This window comes from Podarcis bocagei (assembly GCF_964188305.1).
Source record: "Podarcis bocagei genome assembly, chromosome: 5".
Classification (NCBI taxonomy): domain Eukaryota; kingdom Metazoa; phylum Chordata; class Lepidosauria; order Squamata; family Lacertidae; genus Podarcis; species Podarcis bocagei.
Window position 1 is genome coordinate 34,314,976 of NC_138129.1, and position 16,464 is coordinate 34,331,439.

The 16,464-nt window shown below is 46.4% G+C and overlaps 1 protein-coding gene across 1 annotated transcript; it reads right to left on the bottom strand.

Moving 5' to 3' along the window:
• Positions 1-1,455: 1,455 nt before the first annotated feature.
• Positions 1,456-15,855, bottom strand: GPR37L1 (G protein-coupled receptor 37 like 1). Its single transcript, XM_081194869.1, has 2 exons — positions 14,679-15,855; positions 1,456-2,736 (listed from the first exon to the last, which is right to left on the bottom strand). The coding sequence occupies exons 1-2, from the start codon at positions 15,456-15,458 to the stop codon at positions 1,927-1,929; spliced, it is 1,590 nt and encodes a 529-aa protein (XP_081050995.1). The 5' UTR covers positions 15,459-15,855; the 3' UTR covers positions 1,456-1,926.
• Positions 15,856-16,464: the final 609 nt, after the last annotated feature.

Sequence of the window (16,464 nt, forward strand, 5' to 3'; positions counted from 1 at the left end):
CCAGTCGTGACCGACTCTGGGGTTGCGGCGCTCATCTTGCTTTATTGGCCGAGGGAGCCGGTGTACAGCTTCCGGGTCATGTGGCCAGCAGGACTAAGCCGCTTCTGGCGAACCAGAGCAGTGCACGGAAACGCTATTTACCTTCCCGCTGAAGGTAATTTGTCAGCTATTTATCTACTTGCACTTTGATGTGCTTTCGAACTGCTAGGTTGGCAGGAGCTGGGACCAAACAACGGGAGCTCACCCCATCGTGGGGATTTGAACCGCCAACCTTCTGATCGGCATGTCCTAGGCTCTGTGGTTTAACCCACAGCGCCACCTGCGTCCCTTCTTGAGGATTTAGTGACCTACAAATTCCCAAAGGGATGTCTAGCCTGAAAGAAGGTCCTTGCAGTTAGTGTTTTCTCAAGTCACTTGCTTTTCATTGATGGCATGAAGGTGGAGACTTCCTTACTCAGGATTTAAAGGGAGACCCAGAGCCCCGGATAAAGAGATGGATTTTCCTGGCTCAAGGTCTGCATAGATGCCTACAGTATTTGACTTTTCTCTGTCTATGACTGTGCTATATGCGGGTTTCATGAAGCGCTGCATTCTGGCTTTGTGGGCAAGCCATTGCTTCCCCCTCTTCAAAGTATGCAGCCACAGGTGCTGCTTGAACCCAGCAGAGAGAGCTCATTGTGCCCCGATGAACGTTGTTGCCAAGGGAGGCCAGCATGCGCACAGGAATCTGAGCCTGTCTGTGTGTGTTAATGCGAGAGACTTGCTTCCTTTTGGAGGGCATTGCAAAGTCCATGGCAGCAAAATACTTTAGATTCTGGAGGGATGCCTAAATACAGCAGTGTATGTTTCCACAAGGGAGACATTAAATATCCTTAAACTTGGGTTAAATAAACTCAGTGGGGATTAAGCAGCAGGATTCCTGATCTGCAGGATGGGTTTGGTGAGCCCTTATCTTCTCTGCTTGACTTCACTGAAGGAGGCAAACTTGTGACGTTTGGCTCACAAATAGGAAATACACGGAGTGAATCATACCTTATGTGTCACATGTAGTTATCTGAATACTTATAAAACCATTAACAGCACCTGTTGGCATCCTGGTTATGATATGGACCATGGTGTGCAGGGAAAGAGTTGAACTCTTTCCTTCTGGGAGGCTGTGCTGACAAAAACCACACATGCACCACCATGAGTGCAAATATAAGCTTAGTTAGGAGCATCAAAGTTCAGTGAGTAGTACTCACCTGGAGACTTGTGATAAATCAGAATACCTTTCCAGTGCTTTCCCTTATCACATAAAAAAAAAGTACCGTATATATACCTTCCCGGAAAACTATGCTGGTCAGGGAGGAAATCTGGTAAGGCACTAAGTGGGTAGATTCACTTTAGAAGACACACAACAATTAGCAGCTCTACAGCACATCTTTTGTTTTTAAAAATGTCATCTCAGGAAACATGTTTCACTATCTAGAGTATTGGTTTATTGAGGCTAGGGTAGTGCTTATTTTGTATAGGAGGCTGTCTCTGGGCCTGGAGCAGAGAAGGGGACAGTGAGATCCTGCACGACTGCAAGATAGGTTAATCTGTACTATGTCCTCTCTAAGACACTTGGGGTCTCTTCAGTCCTTGAGGGGCTGCAGGCAGAACTTTCCTCAGCACCCCCCTCCTTCATGGCAGCAGCCTTCTCTGCTCATGCCTGCGATTTGGGGGCACTCACACCCTAGGTAATAGTTCAGCAGAGGAGAGAGAGCTGCCTGTTGAGGCCTCATAACTAAGTCACTCTGGTCGGAGCTGGTGTTGGAACAAGCCCTGCTCCATTTCCACCGTCCAGCCACTTCGCCAGCTGATAACTAAAGAGAAAAACAACTTTTGGTCTTGGGAAGAAACTGGTGGAAGAACTGCTAATGCTCCCAGCTTAGCTGATTGAGCTTAGCATGGCGTGCCAACCGCCCCCACAGGGGTAGGCGATTCCCGGGGCTTGTCAAAGAAGATGGAAGAAGACATCTCGGTTTTCAGCTTGCCGTCGGAGCCGCCGTCGCTGGAGGCAGCTTCCTGACCACACTCGTCGCAGCAACAGCAGCAGCAGTCCATAAAAGCCTGGCCCAGCGGTTTGCAGAGGCACAGCAGCAGCACCGGAGTCACCGAGCACTTGAAGAACAAGAAGAACTGGTTGACAAGACTTAGCAAGTCCAGGGTCTGCTTGGCCATGTCAGGAGATAGGTAAGCCACAACGATATTGCTGACGTTCTCTGGAATTGTGCAGAGACCATAGATCACTGTCAGGCCGATCACGGTGCAGTTGAGTTGGCTCTCGCACTGCCCGTGCTTACTGCCACGGCAGTCGGTCTTGTCTGGGCTGCTGACTCTTCTAGTGACCAGTTGGCAGCTGACAGTGAAGAGGATGGGCAGGCAGAAGTAGCATCCGAAGTACCACCACATCCTGGCGTTCTGGTAAGTAAGGACCAGAGAGTAAATAGATTCTGGCAGGTCCTGGGAAGGCTTCATGGTGCAGTAGTCAGTCACGACGCCAGAGACTGGTGAGGTGTCTTGCGCCAGCTGCCAGAGGAGGATCTCTGGGACGGAAAGAGTCATGGAACCCACCCAGATGACAGCCAGCTTGGCAATGGTGGAATGGCAGTGCTCAATGGGTCGCAGCTTGGCTTGCGGACTGGTGGCCGCATGGAATCTGTCAATGCCCAGAGCGCAGAGACTGAAGGTGGTTACGCCCAATGAAGACACCTAGGATCACAAAGAACAGAGACAGACTGTTGTTCAGGGTAAGTGAACTGACCAAAAGGGGCAGTTTGCTTTAAAGAGAGAAGGGGATGTTGACATCAATGGATGAGCTGCAAAATCAGTTTCTCTATTTCTTTTGAGTGCAAAAAGCCTCTTTCTGAGTACAAGAAATGGGCCTACTGTATAAGGATTGATGCAGACCCCAATTTATACCATGCTATTTTTATATTTTTATATACCATGCTATTTTTATATGCATGCCTTTTGTAAAACCAGGTAAGGTCACCCAAATCCCCAACAGCTTTTTTATACGTTCCCAAGAGCACTGCAGTTGGTTAAGGCCAAAAGTGTGTGAAAAGACATAATGAATTATAGGTGAAAGATGCTTTGGAAAAGGTTACTCCAATGTAGGCCTAAGCAAAGAGAGACAGTAACCTTTGGAAGCCCGAAGGATTGAAAAGAAGCAAATTCAGAGTGCTAAATGAGCCCTATTATCAGAATGACCCCCTTTGCTTTGTAAACTTGAGGCACATATATCAAGGCAGCTGAGGGGATCAGCTCTGATAGAAAGGCTGACAGCCTACTCATACCCACCCCCTTTTCAGCCTAAGATGCTATTGGCTGCTATTCTGCTTTAACACTAGTATAAATTTGTACAGTCAATATCTGGTAAAGCAATCTGGTGGACTCTCCAAAAGCTGTATCTGAAATAAAAATGCTCAAAGGCTCAGCTAAGCAGCATTCTCTTATTCATTGTTCCCTCTTACTACCCTTTTTGGGTTCCTTATACCTCAGTGTTTGTATTTTATACCTTTACCATTTTTGCCTATATTTTTATATCAGTTGGTGACAGCATAGGGATGCACAGTAGGAAGTCAGGGGGCTCATTGTGGTTTGTGTATATATATATATATATATGCTTTCGTAGATTTTCACGGGTACAGGAATGCAGGTTTTGGTGTTTTCGGGTATCTTCCCGTGTAAGAGTTGGGGTGTCTAGGCGACGTTTCGACGAGGTCTCACTCGTCATCTTCAGGCTGGTGCTTTCGGCTTCTTGTTACTAGAACAGAGCAGGATCTCAGTGTTTGAGTTCCTATAAATACTGTTGAGGGGGTGTGGTGTATAGCCTCCAACGTTCTGGGCAGAGAGGAAGTTCCCAGGTTATTGTGCCTTTTCTTCTTTTGTTCATTAATTACTTGAGGGATATCTTGAGTGATTTCTTGAGTGATATTCTGAGTACCACTTAGGAGGGTCATTAGGTGTGGATTAGTTGCTAAAGCTTTCGTGTCTTGACCTCTTGAGCTTGTGAAGAGTTTTTCTGAGTTTTTCTGAGAAGAGTTTTTCTGAGAAGATGGCTGTACTGCACTTAGTTGTGCTCTGGCTTGGCTTCGTGTATAGGGGCGAGCTGTGGTTTTGTGCCCTGTGCCAGCCAGATCTGTGTAGGGATTGCAGGGGGGTGCAGCATCCGGAGGTGCCACTATGGTTTGGCTACTGGATGGTATCTGTAATTTATCTGTGGAGAGGGTCTGGGTTTGGGTCTGGTGTGGTTGATTGGAGATGGCGTTCTGTGTGCCTCTGGTTCTGGTGTCGGTTTTTGTGGGGAGGGCTAATTTCCAGATGTCTGGCAGGCGGGACGTGTCGTCACGCTTGTTCATGTTGTGAGGGTGTTTCTCTATCTCGATGGCTTCCATGATTATTCTCTTGTGGTGATGTTCCATGTTAAAGAGCAATTTGGAATCTGCAAAATTAATTTCGTGTCCTGTTTCTTTCATGTGTTGGTAAAGAGAGGAAGTTTTTTCTTCTTTTTTGACGGCATTCTTGTGTTCTGCGATACGTGCATTTATTCGTCTGTTTGTTTGTCCAATGTACGTGGCTGGGCAGACTTTGCAGGGTATTTCATAGACCCCTTGGTTTTCTAACTGGATTTTATCTTTTGGGTTTCTGAGGATATTGGCTATTTTTTGGTTGGTGCAAAAGGCTGTTTTGATATTGTGTTTATGGAGGATTTTGCTAATTTTATCTGTGGTGCCCTTGATATAAGGAAGGAGGGCCATGCCATTGTTTTCTTCTGTGTCTTGGTTTTTGGGGGGTGTTTCTTTTTGGATTAGCTGCATATATATATGCAGGTTTTGGTGTCTTCGGGTGTCTTCCCGTGTAAGAGTTGGGGTGTCTAGGCGACGTTTCGACGAGGTCTCACTCGTCATCTTCGACCTCGTCGAAACGTCGCCTAGACACCCCAACTCTTACACGGGAAGACACCCGAAGACACCAAAACCTGCATTCCTGTACCCGTGAAAATCTACGAAAGCATATATATATATATATATATGTGTATATATATATATATATATGCAGGTTTTGGTGTCTTCGGGTGTCTTCCCGTGTAAGAGTTGGGGTGTCTAGGCGACGTTTCGACGAGGTCTCACTCGTCATCTTCAGGCTGGTGCTTTCGGCTTCTTGTTACTGGAACAGAGCAGGATCTCAGTGTTTGAGTTCCTATAAATACTGTTGAGGGGGTGTGGTATATAGCCTCCAACGTTCTGGGCAGAGAGGAAGTTCCCAGGTTAGTGTGTCTTTTCTTCTTTTGTTCATTAATTACTTGAGGGATATCTTGAGTGATTTCTTGAGTGATATTCTGAGTACCACTTAGGAGGGTCATTAGGTGTGGATTAGTTGCTAAAGCTTTCGTGTCTTGACCTCTTGACCTTGTGAAGAGTTTTTTCTGAGAAGATGGCTGTACTGCACTTAGTTGTGCTCTGGCTTGGCTTCGTGTATAGGGGCGAGCTGTGGTTTTGTGCCCTGTGCCAGCCAGATCTGTGTAGGGATTGCAGGGGGGTGCAGCATCCGGAGGTGCCACTATGGTTTGGCTACTGGATGGTGTCTGTAATTTATCTGTGGAGAGGGTCTGGGTTTGGGTCTGGTGTGGTTGATTGGAGATGGCGTTCTGTGTGCCTCTGGTTCTGGTGTCGGTTTTTGTGGGGAGAGGGCTATTTTCCAGATGTCTGGCAGGCGGGACGTATCGTCACGCTTGTTCATGTTGTGAGGGTGTTTCTCTATCTCGATGGCTTCCATGATTATTCTCTTGTGGTGGTGTTCCATGTTAAAGAGCAATTTGGAATCTGAAAAATTAATTTCGTGTCCTGTTTCTTTCATGTGTTGGTAAAGAGAGGAAGTTTTTTCTTCTTTTTTGACGGCATTCTTGTGTTCTGCGATACGTGCATTTATTCGTCTGTTTGTTTGTCCAATGTACGTGGCTGGGCAGACTTTGCAGGGTATTTCATAGACCCCTTGGTTTTCTAACTGGATTTTATCTTTGGGGTTTCTGAGGATATTGGCTATTTTTTGGTTGGTGCACCAACCGCCACTTACATGCACAATCACACCACCACCCTGCACAAATAAACTCCGTAGCCAAGACTCTCATCTCCAGAACCAAACGCCTGGCTGACAAAGACCACTTGACAACTGAGTTACAGAATCTTTCAAATGTGTTAATCGCCAACGGATACCAGCAAAACAGGGTTACGAAGCTAATCCAAAAAGAAACACCCCCCAAAAACCAAGACACAGAAGAAAACAATGGCATGGCCCTCCTTCCTTATATCAAGGGCACTACAGATAAAATTAGCAAAATCCTCCATAAACACAATATCAAAACAGCCTTTTGCACCAACCAAAAAATAGCCAATATCCTCAGAAACCCCAAAGATAAAATCCAGTTAGAAAACCAAGGGGTCTATGAAATACCCTGCAAAGTCTGCCCAGCCACGTACATTGGACAAACAAACAGACGAATAAATGCACGTATCGCAGAACACAAGAATGCCGTCAAAAAAGAAGAAAAAACTTCCTCTCTTTACCAACACATGAAAGAAACAGGACACGAAATTAATTTTTCAGATTCCAAATTGCTCTTTAACATGGAACACCACCACAAGAGAATAATCATGGAAGCCATCGAGATAGAGAAACACCCTCACAACATGAACAAGCGTGACGATACGTCCCGCCTGCCAGACATCTGGAAAATAGCCCTCTCCCCACAAAAACCGACACCAGAACCAGAGGCACACAGAACGCCATCTCCAATCAACCACACCAGACCCAAACCCAGACCCTCTCCACAGATAAATTACAGACACCATCCAGTAGCCAAACCATAGTGGCACCTCCGGATGCTGCACCCCCCTGCAATCCCTACACAGATCTGGCTGGCACAGGGCACAAAACCACAGCTCGCCCCTATACACGAAGCCAAGCCAGAGCACAACTAAGTGCAGTACAGCCATCTTCTCAGAAAAAACTCTTCACAAGGTCAAGAGGTCAAGACACGAAAGCTTTAGCAACTAATCCACACCTAATGACCCTCCTAAGTGGTACTCAGAATATCACTCAAGAAATCACTCAAGATATCCCTCAAGTAATTAATGAACAAAAGAAGAAAAGACACACTAACCTGGGAACTTCCTCTCTGCCCAGAACGTTGGAGGCTATATACCACACCCCCTCAACAGTATTTATAGGAACTCAAACACTGAGATCCTGCTCTGTTCCAGTAACAAGAAGCCGAAAGCACCAGCCTGAAGATGACGAGTGAGACCTCGTCGAAACGTCGCCTAGACACCCCAACTCTTACACGGGAAGACACCCGAAGACACCAAAACCTGCATTCCTGTACCCGTGAAAATCTACGAAAGCATATATATATATATATATATATATATATATATATATATATATATATATATATATATATATATATCACTCAAAACATGCATCTGTGGTATGGCTAGAAACTTTCCTATAGCTGCACTTCTTATTTACTAGCTATCCCTCCCCAGGAAACCAGACTTGGGCAGGCTCTACTCATGGAACAGAAGACAGGGGCTACAATGGACTGTATCACATCAGCCTACAGGTGGAGAGATCTCAGTCACAAATGCTGCCCATCTTAATCATTTCATGCAAACAGAAAGCCAGCATGGCAGGCGAAGGGTTGGGACCAGAACTTTTTCTCTATAATGCACTACACTTCTAACTGCAAGGAAATTATTATGTTGGGGAACACCCAGAAGCGGTACAATCCATTCTACCTCCTTGGGACTCTTATTTTGCTGCACCTTTTCATATATTTACAGATTGCAATTAGCAACTAAAAGCAAGAGCGTCCGGCTTGGGTGGGAGAGACCTCCTTGTGAATCCTTCCCAGGCCACTAGCAAGCTCTTGACAAAATCAGCGCTGGTCATTGAAATCCCCTCCCAACCCTGCTCCCCTTCTGGTTCTTACTACCTAAACGCATCCGCTCTCAGAGGGATAAGCGAGTTCAAATAAGTTTGTTGGTGTCCCCAGCCAGTCCCAGCTAATTTCCGCTGCATTCAGAAGCCCAGGAAAACATCCCCCTCTGCCAAAAGGGAAGAGGGCAAAGCGTGGAGGAGAAAATGCCAAACTCTGGGTGGGTTTGAAAGACAATGAAGAGCATGAATAAATAGCAGCCGGGGCTGCCCTCCCCCTCACGCTGCCCTCTCCATTACAAACGCTTTGCTTTCCTTGGGCTCAGGAAACACAACGCCCCATTTGAACAGTTGTCCATAGACTGCGCGAGAGCTCCAGGGCCCTAATTGCAGGCACCCGCTCACTTCTGAGGGGAACAAGGGACATTCATTGAGTGCAGGAAGCATCGGAAATTGGGAAGAAATCCTCAGAAACCCTCCGTCTCCTTTTAAGTGCAGCCAAACCGGTACACAACAGAACGCTTCCAGGCCACAGCGTGCGCTTATGAGGGCTGCTTCTCACGGTGCTTTTTAAAGACATGAGAATGGGTACCCACAGGTTCCCTCTTAATCTAAAGATACACACACACCCCACGATGTTGACAATGCCCTTGTTTCTCTCCAAGAAACTGGTGGGAGACTGGAGCAAGGGGCTGCCTTGAACATTGTAGGCCCAGCCCAAGTGTTTCATTTTGCTTCTCCAAGCAGTTGCTCTGTATGCATGTGATGCTGTGCATCCCCACTCTGCCTTCAATGGGACCATGTGTCACCGGGCCTAAACACGCTGCATAGCCTGCCGGTGAGTTACCGGGCCAAATTCATGGTGTTAGTACTAGAAAACAAATCCTTAAATGGCTTGGAACCCATGTACCTAAAAGAATGCCTCCCCAATAAGGCCCATCTTGGGCCTTACAGTCACAGGTGAAGCCTCATCGCAGATCTCTGCACCTCACCAAACCACAGCGCATTATCTTTTTCTTGACATAGGGTTTTTTTTATAAAAAACTGAAGAATCATTCAAACATGCCACCCTCCATCTGCAGTATGGAGTGGTGCTACAGTCCCAGGAAAAACAGTTACAGTGGTACCTCGGGTTAAGAACTTAATGCATTCTGGAGGTCTGTCCTTTACCTGAAACTGTTCTTAACCTGAAGCACCACTTTAGCTAATGGGGCCTCCTGCTGCTGCCGTGCCACTGGAGCACAATTTCTGTTCTCATCCTGAAGCAAAGTTCTTAACCCGAGGTAATATTTCTGGGTTAGCGGAGTCTGTAACCTGAAGCGTATGTAACCTGAAGCGTATGTAACCCGAGGTACTACTGTATAAGCAAAGCCTTAAAAGGGCTTTTAAGGTAGAAAACCTGGGAGGGGAGGAGTAGCTTGCATGGGGAGTTTTGGGAGAAAGTGGAAGGTGAAGGATGAGTTCAGCATCGTCTTTCCTGCCACAACTCTTCTGCTCTCTGAGATGCTTTGAGGTAGAGAAGAGGCAGCCAGACAAATGCTAGCTGCCGTGTGCTTGACATTTGTTCTGAAAGGGAAACTCAAAGGCACAGGGTAACTTTTGCAAAAGCTGAGCTGCCGGGTTAAAACAGAATGTCTTCCAAAGGCACAGCTGCTCTGCAAGTTTTATTAAAAGGCAATTTGCAAACTACTTAAGACTGACAAACGGAGCGGAGTAAGGAATATGTACTATGCTGTTTTCATAGTCAGCAGTTTCAAGCATGTTAACATTCTAGCATTTAACAGGATTTTCCCCCCTGAATGACTGCAGATACTAAGATTCCTGTCCTGGTTTCAGTTGCTTTCCTTTCAGAGTGGCACTGGGTATGCAGCTTCTAGGATGGAGGGTAGTAAATGTCTGCAAGCACCGTCAGCCTGTTTTGGACTTTCAGATGTTGGCAAGTATTTCTCCAGAGCAAGCAGAAGCGGCCTCTGACAGTGTTGGGATGTGTGGACTGCATGAATAAGTCCTTGACCCGTGACTGCATTTCCCTATTTTCCTACAGCAGGCCCTTACTGCCTGTGGTCCTGCCAAACAATACCAAAGCTGCATTGTCTTCCCTGCCTCACCCATGCATGGAGCTGTTCCCATAGCGAAGCACTGAATCATTCACAGATGTTCCACCACCTGCATCGCTCTCATCTTGCTTCGAGTTAGGAACCGACCAGAGAAGCTACAGAGTAAGCAGCCTGTGTGGCACGTTCTCTCGCAAGGAAGGACAGGAGAGAAGAAGGAACTTGTATATATTATATAAAAGCTAACCTACATGCCAATGGTCAAGTCTGAACATCATCGTCATCATTTTTTATTTATTCATTTGGTTTATATCCCGTCCTTACTCCAGAAGGAGCCCAGGGTGGTAGACACAGCAATGTTAAAACATTATTTTTTGGGGTGGGGTGGGGACTAAATAGTTCAGAACATTCCAAAAGCATTTTTAAAACATTTTCTCAACCAGTGATCTCAGGGTTGCCAGAAACATTGTCTTTCAGCTACCAAATGCCTTGGTAAACAGAAATGTGTCTGAATTTATCCTGAAAAGTCAATAATGCAGGACAAGAGACAGATTCACTTCTCTAGGGAAGATGGTTCCACAAATGGGGAACCACTACTGTAAAGACCCCGTTATGGGTCAATGCGAACTGGACAGCCTCCAGCGGCAGCATCAGCAGCAAGTCCTCACCTGCTGATCATAAAGACCAAGATGACTGGTATTGGGGAAGGCACTCTTTTAGGTACTTGGGTCCCATGCTAATACTAACCCCTTGAATTGGCCCAGTAGCTCATTGGCAGATGGTGTAGCACTTTCAGGACCACCGACACATGGTCCCATTGGTCTCCCCCACTTACCAGCCTAGCCCCACATTTGTAAACATTCATCATTCAGAAAGTAAACAATTGGGTTGTAAGAAATCGCAAAGACTTTAATCTGCACAAAATTTCATTTCCGTTCCAGTTGGAATTTAAACATGCATCACCCAGTTCCTGGTTCCAACACTTTGCTTACTGCATAACTCTAAGGTAAAGGTAAAGATACCCCTGACCGTCCAGTTGTGGATGACTCTGGGGTTGCGTGCTCATCTTGCTCTATAGGCCGAGGGAGCCGGTGTTTGTCCTTTCAATAAATCACCTGTCTTCTCAGTCCTAGGCATAAGCTACTGGGATATTCCCTGGTACAAACCCTGTTGAAATGATTGAGATGTGTGCAAGAGCACTACCATAAACCTGGGCAGTTCCAATTCATTGCAAATGAGAACACTCCAACTTCAGTCGGAGCTATTTGAGAAGGAGGGTGCCTACGTTCTATGGAGCTTTCCTATGTGCTTTGCCCTATATGAGACAAAGCCAGCCACACAAATTCACAGGGCCAATTGTGGGTCGAAGGAACTCTAATGCAGCCTGGCTGTGAGCTGACACAATGCTCTTGATGGTTCTGTAAGAAAAGCCCTGCTGGATCAGACCAAAGGCTGATCCAGTCCAATGTCCTGCTTCCCACAGGGGCCAACCAGATGCCTATGGGAAGCTGACATGCAGGTCGTGAGCACAATAGCATTCTTATTTCCCACTGTTGTTCCCCAGCAACTGGCATTCAGAGGCATTTTGCCTTTGATCTTGGAGGTAGCATATAGCCATCACGGCTAGCAGTCATTGATCACCTGTTTTCCTGGGGGTGAGGGTTGGGCCTCAGGGAAATGTAATTTGATGGGGAGACTAGGGACCAGTAAGAGAATTCTTAGCACCTTCACCAAATTTAGCAGCCAAACTAGGCATGACTTTAACCATGTTTCTGCATCCTGCATTTGGGACCAGCAATGTCTCTTCATTTACAAAAAGCAGCTTCAAAGCCCCATATCCTGATCCGGAAAGCGAGATTTTTAAAATTGGAAAATCATTTTCCTTGCACTGTCTTCCCATTGGAAATTGAGTTTTACAGCAGCTGCTATTTGCCTTGATTTTTAAAATTCTACATAATATTTGAAAACTGGGGCAAAAAGAAAGATGTAGCCAATCCCAAGCATGTAATTAATGTCTAGTTTGGCCCCATAATCCCCAATGTTCTTTGGGAGAAGCCATTATGGTCAAACCGGAATGAAGTTGGCATGAGCTAGTAGTTTAGATCCTGATCGTTGGCTGGCTCTAACTCACATCCGTTTTGTGCCAGTTCAAACATAATGGTTTCTCCCAAAGAATCCTGGACAATCAGACAACTGCTCCACCACATGGCCATGTTAATTTATTTTCCCACATCTGACTGGAGATAAAGGATTGTGTGAATCTGGCCTCACACCAGGATGCTTTCCTTGGAGAGGAACCCTCTGAAGCCCAAGTGCCTTGGGGCAGAAGATGGAACGATATTCTAATGGCAGAATTACATGGCAAATGTACAGGTCCACCATGCCTTTGCCATCCTTCCACCTGACAGCCTAGTTTTCATGTCTTTAAGTGCAGAGTGAGTTTCACAGAGATCCGCCATACTGAGCATTTGTCAACCATCTTCATTGACAGCGGTTGATTATTCAGACTTGTCTTTTAGGCACACTATGGCAAGGCATGGAAGGGGGCAGGGAACTCGGCACAAATCTTGCGTGTGCAGTGCAATCTTATCCATGTTTACTCAAAAGTAAGCCTCCCTCTTTTCAAAGGTGCAACGTTTTGAGCACTCACAGGAGTGCAGGATCTGCCCTCACCCCACTGCCTTAGAAACCAATGCAGTTGAAAATAAAATGTATTCTGGATATGCCGAAACACTAAGCAAATACATTATCAGGACTGATGCAGTTGCCTGCACACAGGGATGCTTGAGGTTCATGTGTAAAAGCAAATATATTGATAGCATGAGCAGATGAAAAAGAGGGCAGAATTATTGCGCCTTCAACAGTTGTGTAGAAGAGGGATTTGTCACTTGGTTGCTCTTCCTTCTTCTGCTAGTTATTTCAAAAGAGGATCCACATGCCCATAATGGTAAGTACAGGCTCTCCTCAAATACTAGCTGAATCCCTGGTTCAGTTCCTTCCTTTGCCACAGATTTCCCCTGGGACCTGAAGTGAGGTACTTAGCCTTTGTGTACGTCTGACTAACTGTCCAGTCTATAAAAAAAGATAAGGTTATCCCCAGGTGCGAAAGCTTAAGACACACCAGAAGTATTATCAACATGCGCCATCACATGCACAAGCGTACACAACCCAAGTAGAGGGGAACTTCTATGCAGTTTAGAAATGTGGCACACTTCTAATGGGTTTCCTGCCACTGTGAGAATAGGATGTTGAACTAGATGGACCATTGGCCTGATCCAGGAGCTTATTCTTACGTTCTTACGACACTGCTGCATATATCTCTAAGTGATAAGTACCTGGATGAAGTCTTAAAGTTAGGGCTGCAACTACTGTCTCTTTCTGTTCTTTTAAAAGCAGGCACAACAGGTAGAAATTCAACAGGTAGAGCATTTCCCAGCATGATGTAGTATCCCTGTCACATGACTGTTAAAGGCAGTGGTACCCTAAAGAGGAATGCATTGTCCCCAATGGGAGAGATTTTTTCCAAGAATGGCCACTTCAGCTCTGCCTTCTCTGTGCTTGTCTTACAAGAAACCTGCTCCGAACCTTTAAAAGTTGTGAATAAAACTTTGCAATGGTATGAATACAGCTCTTTGAATTGGATTAGATTGTTATAGCAGCCTGAAGCCCTGCTGATTAATGGAGTCAGTGCAACTGTTTGATATGTTTATTATTTTTAATTGGGGCATTATCTTCCTGAGGGGACTTAAAAGTATTTGCATTTATAACCTTGCTCCGTAAACTAGCTGTATTTCCATCCTATATTGTTTTCTTCTAGGCAAATAATGCACAACTTCCCCATGTTTGTTCTGTAGCTCAGAGTATCTGGAGTCAATGAAGCAACGAATCACTATGCAAGGAGTTCCCAAACTGTGCTCCACAGACTACCAGTGGTCGGCTAGCTTCATTCAGGTGGTCCATGGCATGCCCATGTTAAATAGCCATACTGATTTTTAATTGCATTGCTATTGCTTCTATGGAATTCAAAGTGTAATACAATGAAATAACTATAAGAAATAAAAGAAACAATAAAATACAAATAGAAACCAGAGAGCATCTAGCACAGTGGCAATTGCTACAAGAGGCAGAAAAACCATGAAGTGGTCCACCAAGACCCTCAGCAGTTTTCAAATGGCCTAAGCACAGTTCAGATGAATGCCCATGGTAATCAGGCTTTAAAAATACCATCTGTGGCAATCCTTTCCTCATCCAACAAGCATACTTATCTCCACTTTCTGAAAGGCATCTCAGTGATCTGGGACACACCTGTTGCCTGGTTGGGAAGAAGGCTGGTGTAGCCTCCAGCCAAGGCATGGGCAACCTCAGCCCTCCCCATGTTTTGGGACTACAACTCCCATGATCCCTAGCTAACAGGGCCAGTGGTCAGGGATGATGGGAATTGTAGTCCCAAAACATCTCGAGGGCTGAGGTTGCCTATGCCCGCTCCAGCCTTTCATATGAGGTTAGAATATATAGAATAGAAGGCACTGAGTTACATTGGAGAGGGGTATGTCCAAGCTTGCAATATATAGCCGGGCACATGCTCAAACATTACCCCCCAAAGAGGACACACAAAATTGCTGATGAGAAACCAGGGAGGACTGCAGTGGAATCTCTTACCTCCATGAAAGGCACCACGCGGCAGGAGATGCTCCCCAGCAGCCTCTTCTTGGTGATCTCATTGAAGATAACCACTGGCAGGCAGAAGAAGAGGATGAGGAAGTCCCAGAAGGCAAGGCTGGCCAAGATGGAGTTCCAGGCACTTTTCATGTAGTAGTTGTGCCAGACGATGCACATCACAGAGAGGTTCCCAATGATGCCCACGGCAAAGACAATGAGGGACAGGAACATGACAGCGTAGGCGCTGTAAGAGCTCTCGGTCACTGGGTACAGAGGGTTTTGGATCTGAGGGCGCTTCCCTGATGCCACAGTCGTATTGTCCTGGAGTTCTGTGGCCCCGTGGACCGCTGGACTCCGCTGGCGCTGCTCAGAGGGATACGTGCTGGACGGCACCAGGGCCTTGGTGGGCCGTAAGCTGCCAGGGAGCACGGGCCGAGGAAACTCCACTTTTACTCCTGGAACATACTGCTGAACTGGCTTGGGCTCTTCATCCTCGGTTCCCCGGCGAGTCCTTCTCCACCTCAGTTGCTCTTCCGACAGCTGCCACCCCCTCTGATTGCCAAGGGATCCTGGCCATCTCAGCCTGCCCGGTCTTCCAGGCATCTCCAGCAGCGCCTCTGGAGAGACAAAGTGTCTTGTTAAATGACCCTCTCCAGCCCTCTGCTCCCTCCTGGAGGATATAGAAGGCTCTTGAAGAAGCGGGGCAGCACCTTCCTTCCCCCTGGTCTCCAGAGGCTGCAGGAAAGGAAGCAAAAGCATCATTGTCCAAGGCAAAGGCATCCTTCCTTCTGCACAGATGGGGAGGACGATGCACACAGAAGGCAACTTACAAAAAGAGCCAGCAGAGATGGCACAGCAAACTAGGAGGAAATGAGGGAGAAAATTCCCACGCTTTGACTCGAGGTATTAAGAGGGCAGGGAGCAGGGGGAGGCGACCCTGGTGCTTCAGCCCGGATTGAGCCAAGACGGAGAAAGTCTTCAGTCTGCCTCGACCAGCCTCACTGCCGTTCTGCATTCCCTCAGATCTTGGGCCAGAATAAAAACCGTTTCCCCCAGTAATTCGCTCCAATCATCCTTTATTGAACCGTAGGCCCCCTGGTGGCCAAACCACAATGGGTAAAGGCTGCTGTGAAAAGAGCCCAGCATTGCTTGAGGCGGCGAGAGGAGAATAGCAGAAAGAAACCACCTGCCTCAGTAAGAGACCTTGGAGGGTTTGTGTGGTAGAGCCTTGTGGGAAGCAAGGGTGATTTACATCAGAAATAAGAAACCTCTTGCTGAGTGAATCCCCTTGAGCCAAACTAGAAAGGTCACAGTACAATTCAGAGGGCTATGTATTCATTAGTATATGTGAAAAGAGGATTCTGTTGGCACTTGAAAAAGGTGGCAGAGCAGCTTTTAAGCTGATTGTGGGGAGGGAGGGAAGCCGACAAGAGCTGGGGAGGCTCCAATTCAGAATGAATCTTCTGCGTTGAAGATGAAAAAACTGGTGAAATATTAAATGGGGAAAGCATAGAACTAGGCATTGTGAGTACAGGGCACAGGAAAGCAATTCAGAAAGGCCAAAGCAACACAAGTCAAAAGGCAAGAGCAAGACACTTGAAGAGACAGACAGCATACAAGTGTTTATAAGCTAATGCTAGAAGCCTCTGAGCCAAGATGGGTGAACTAGACTGCTTGGTCTTAGAGGATGGCATTGATATACAGTGGGCATAATGGAAACCAGTGAGACATGGCTTTCTTTAGATATACAGTGGTACCTCGGGTTAAGTACTTAATTCATTCCGGA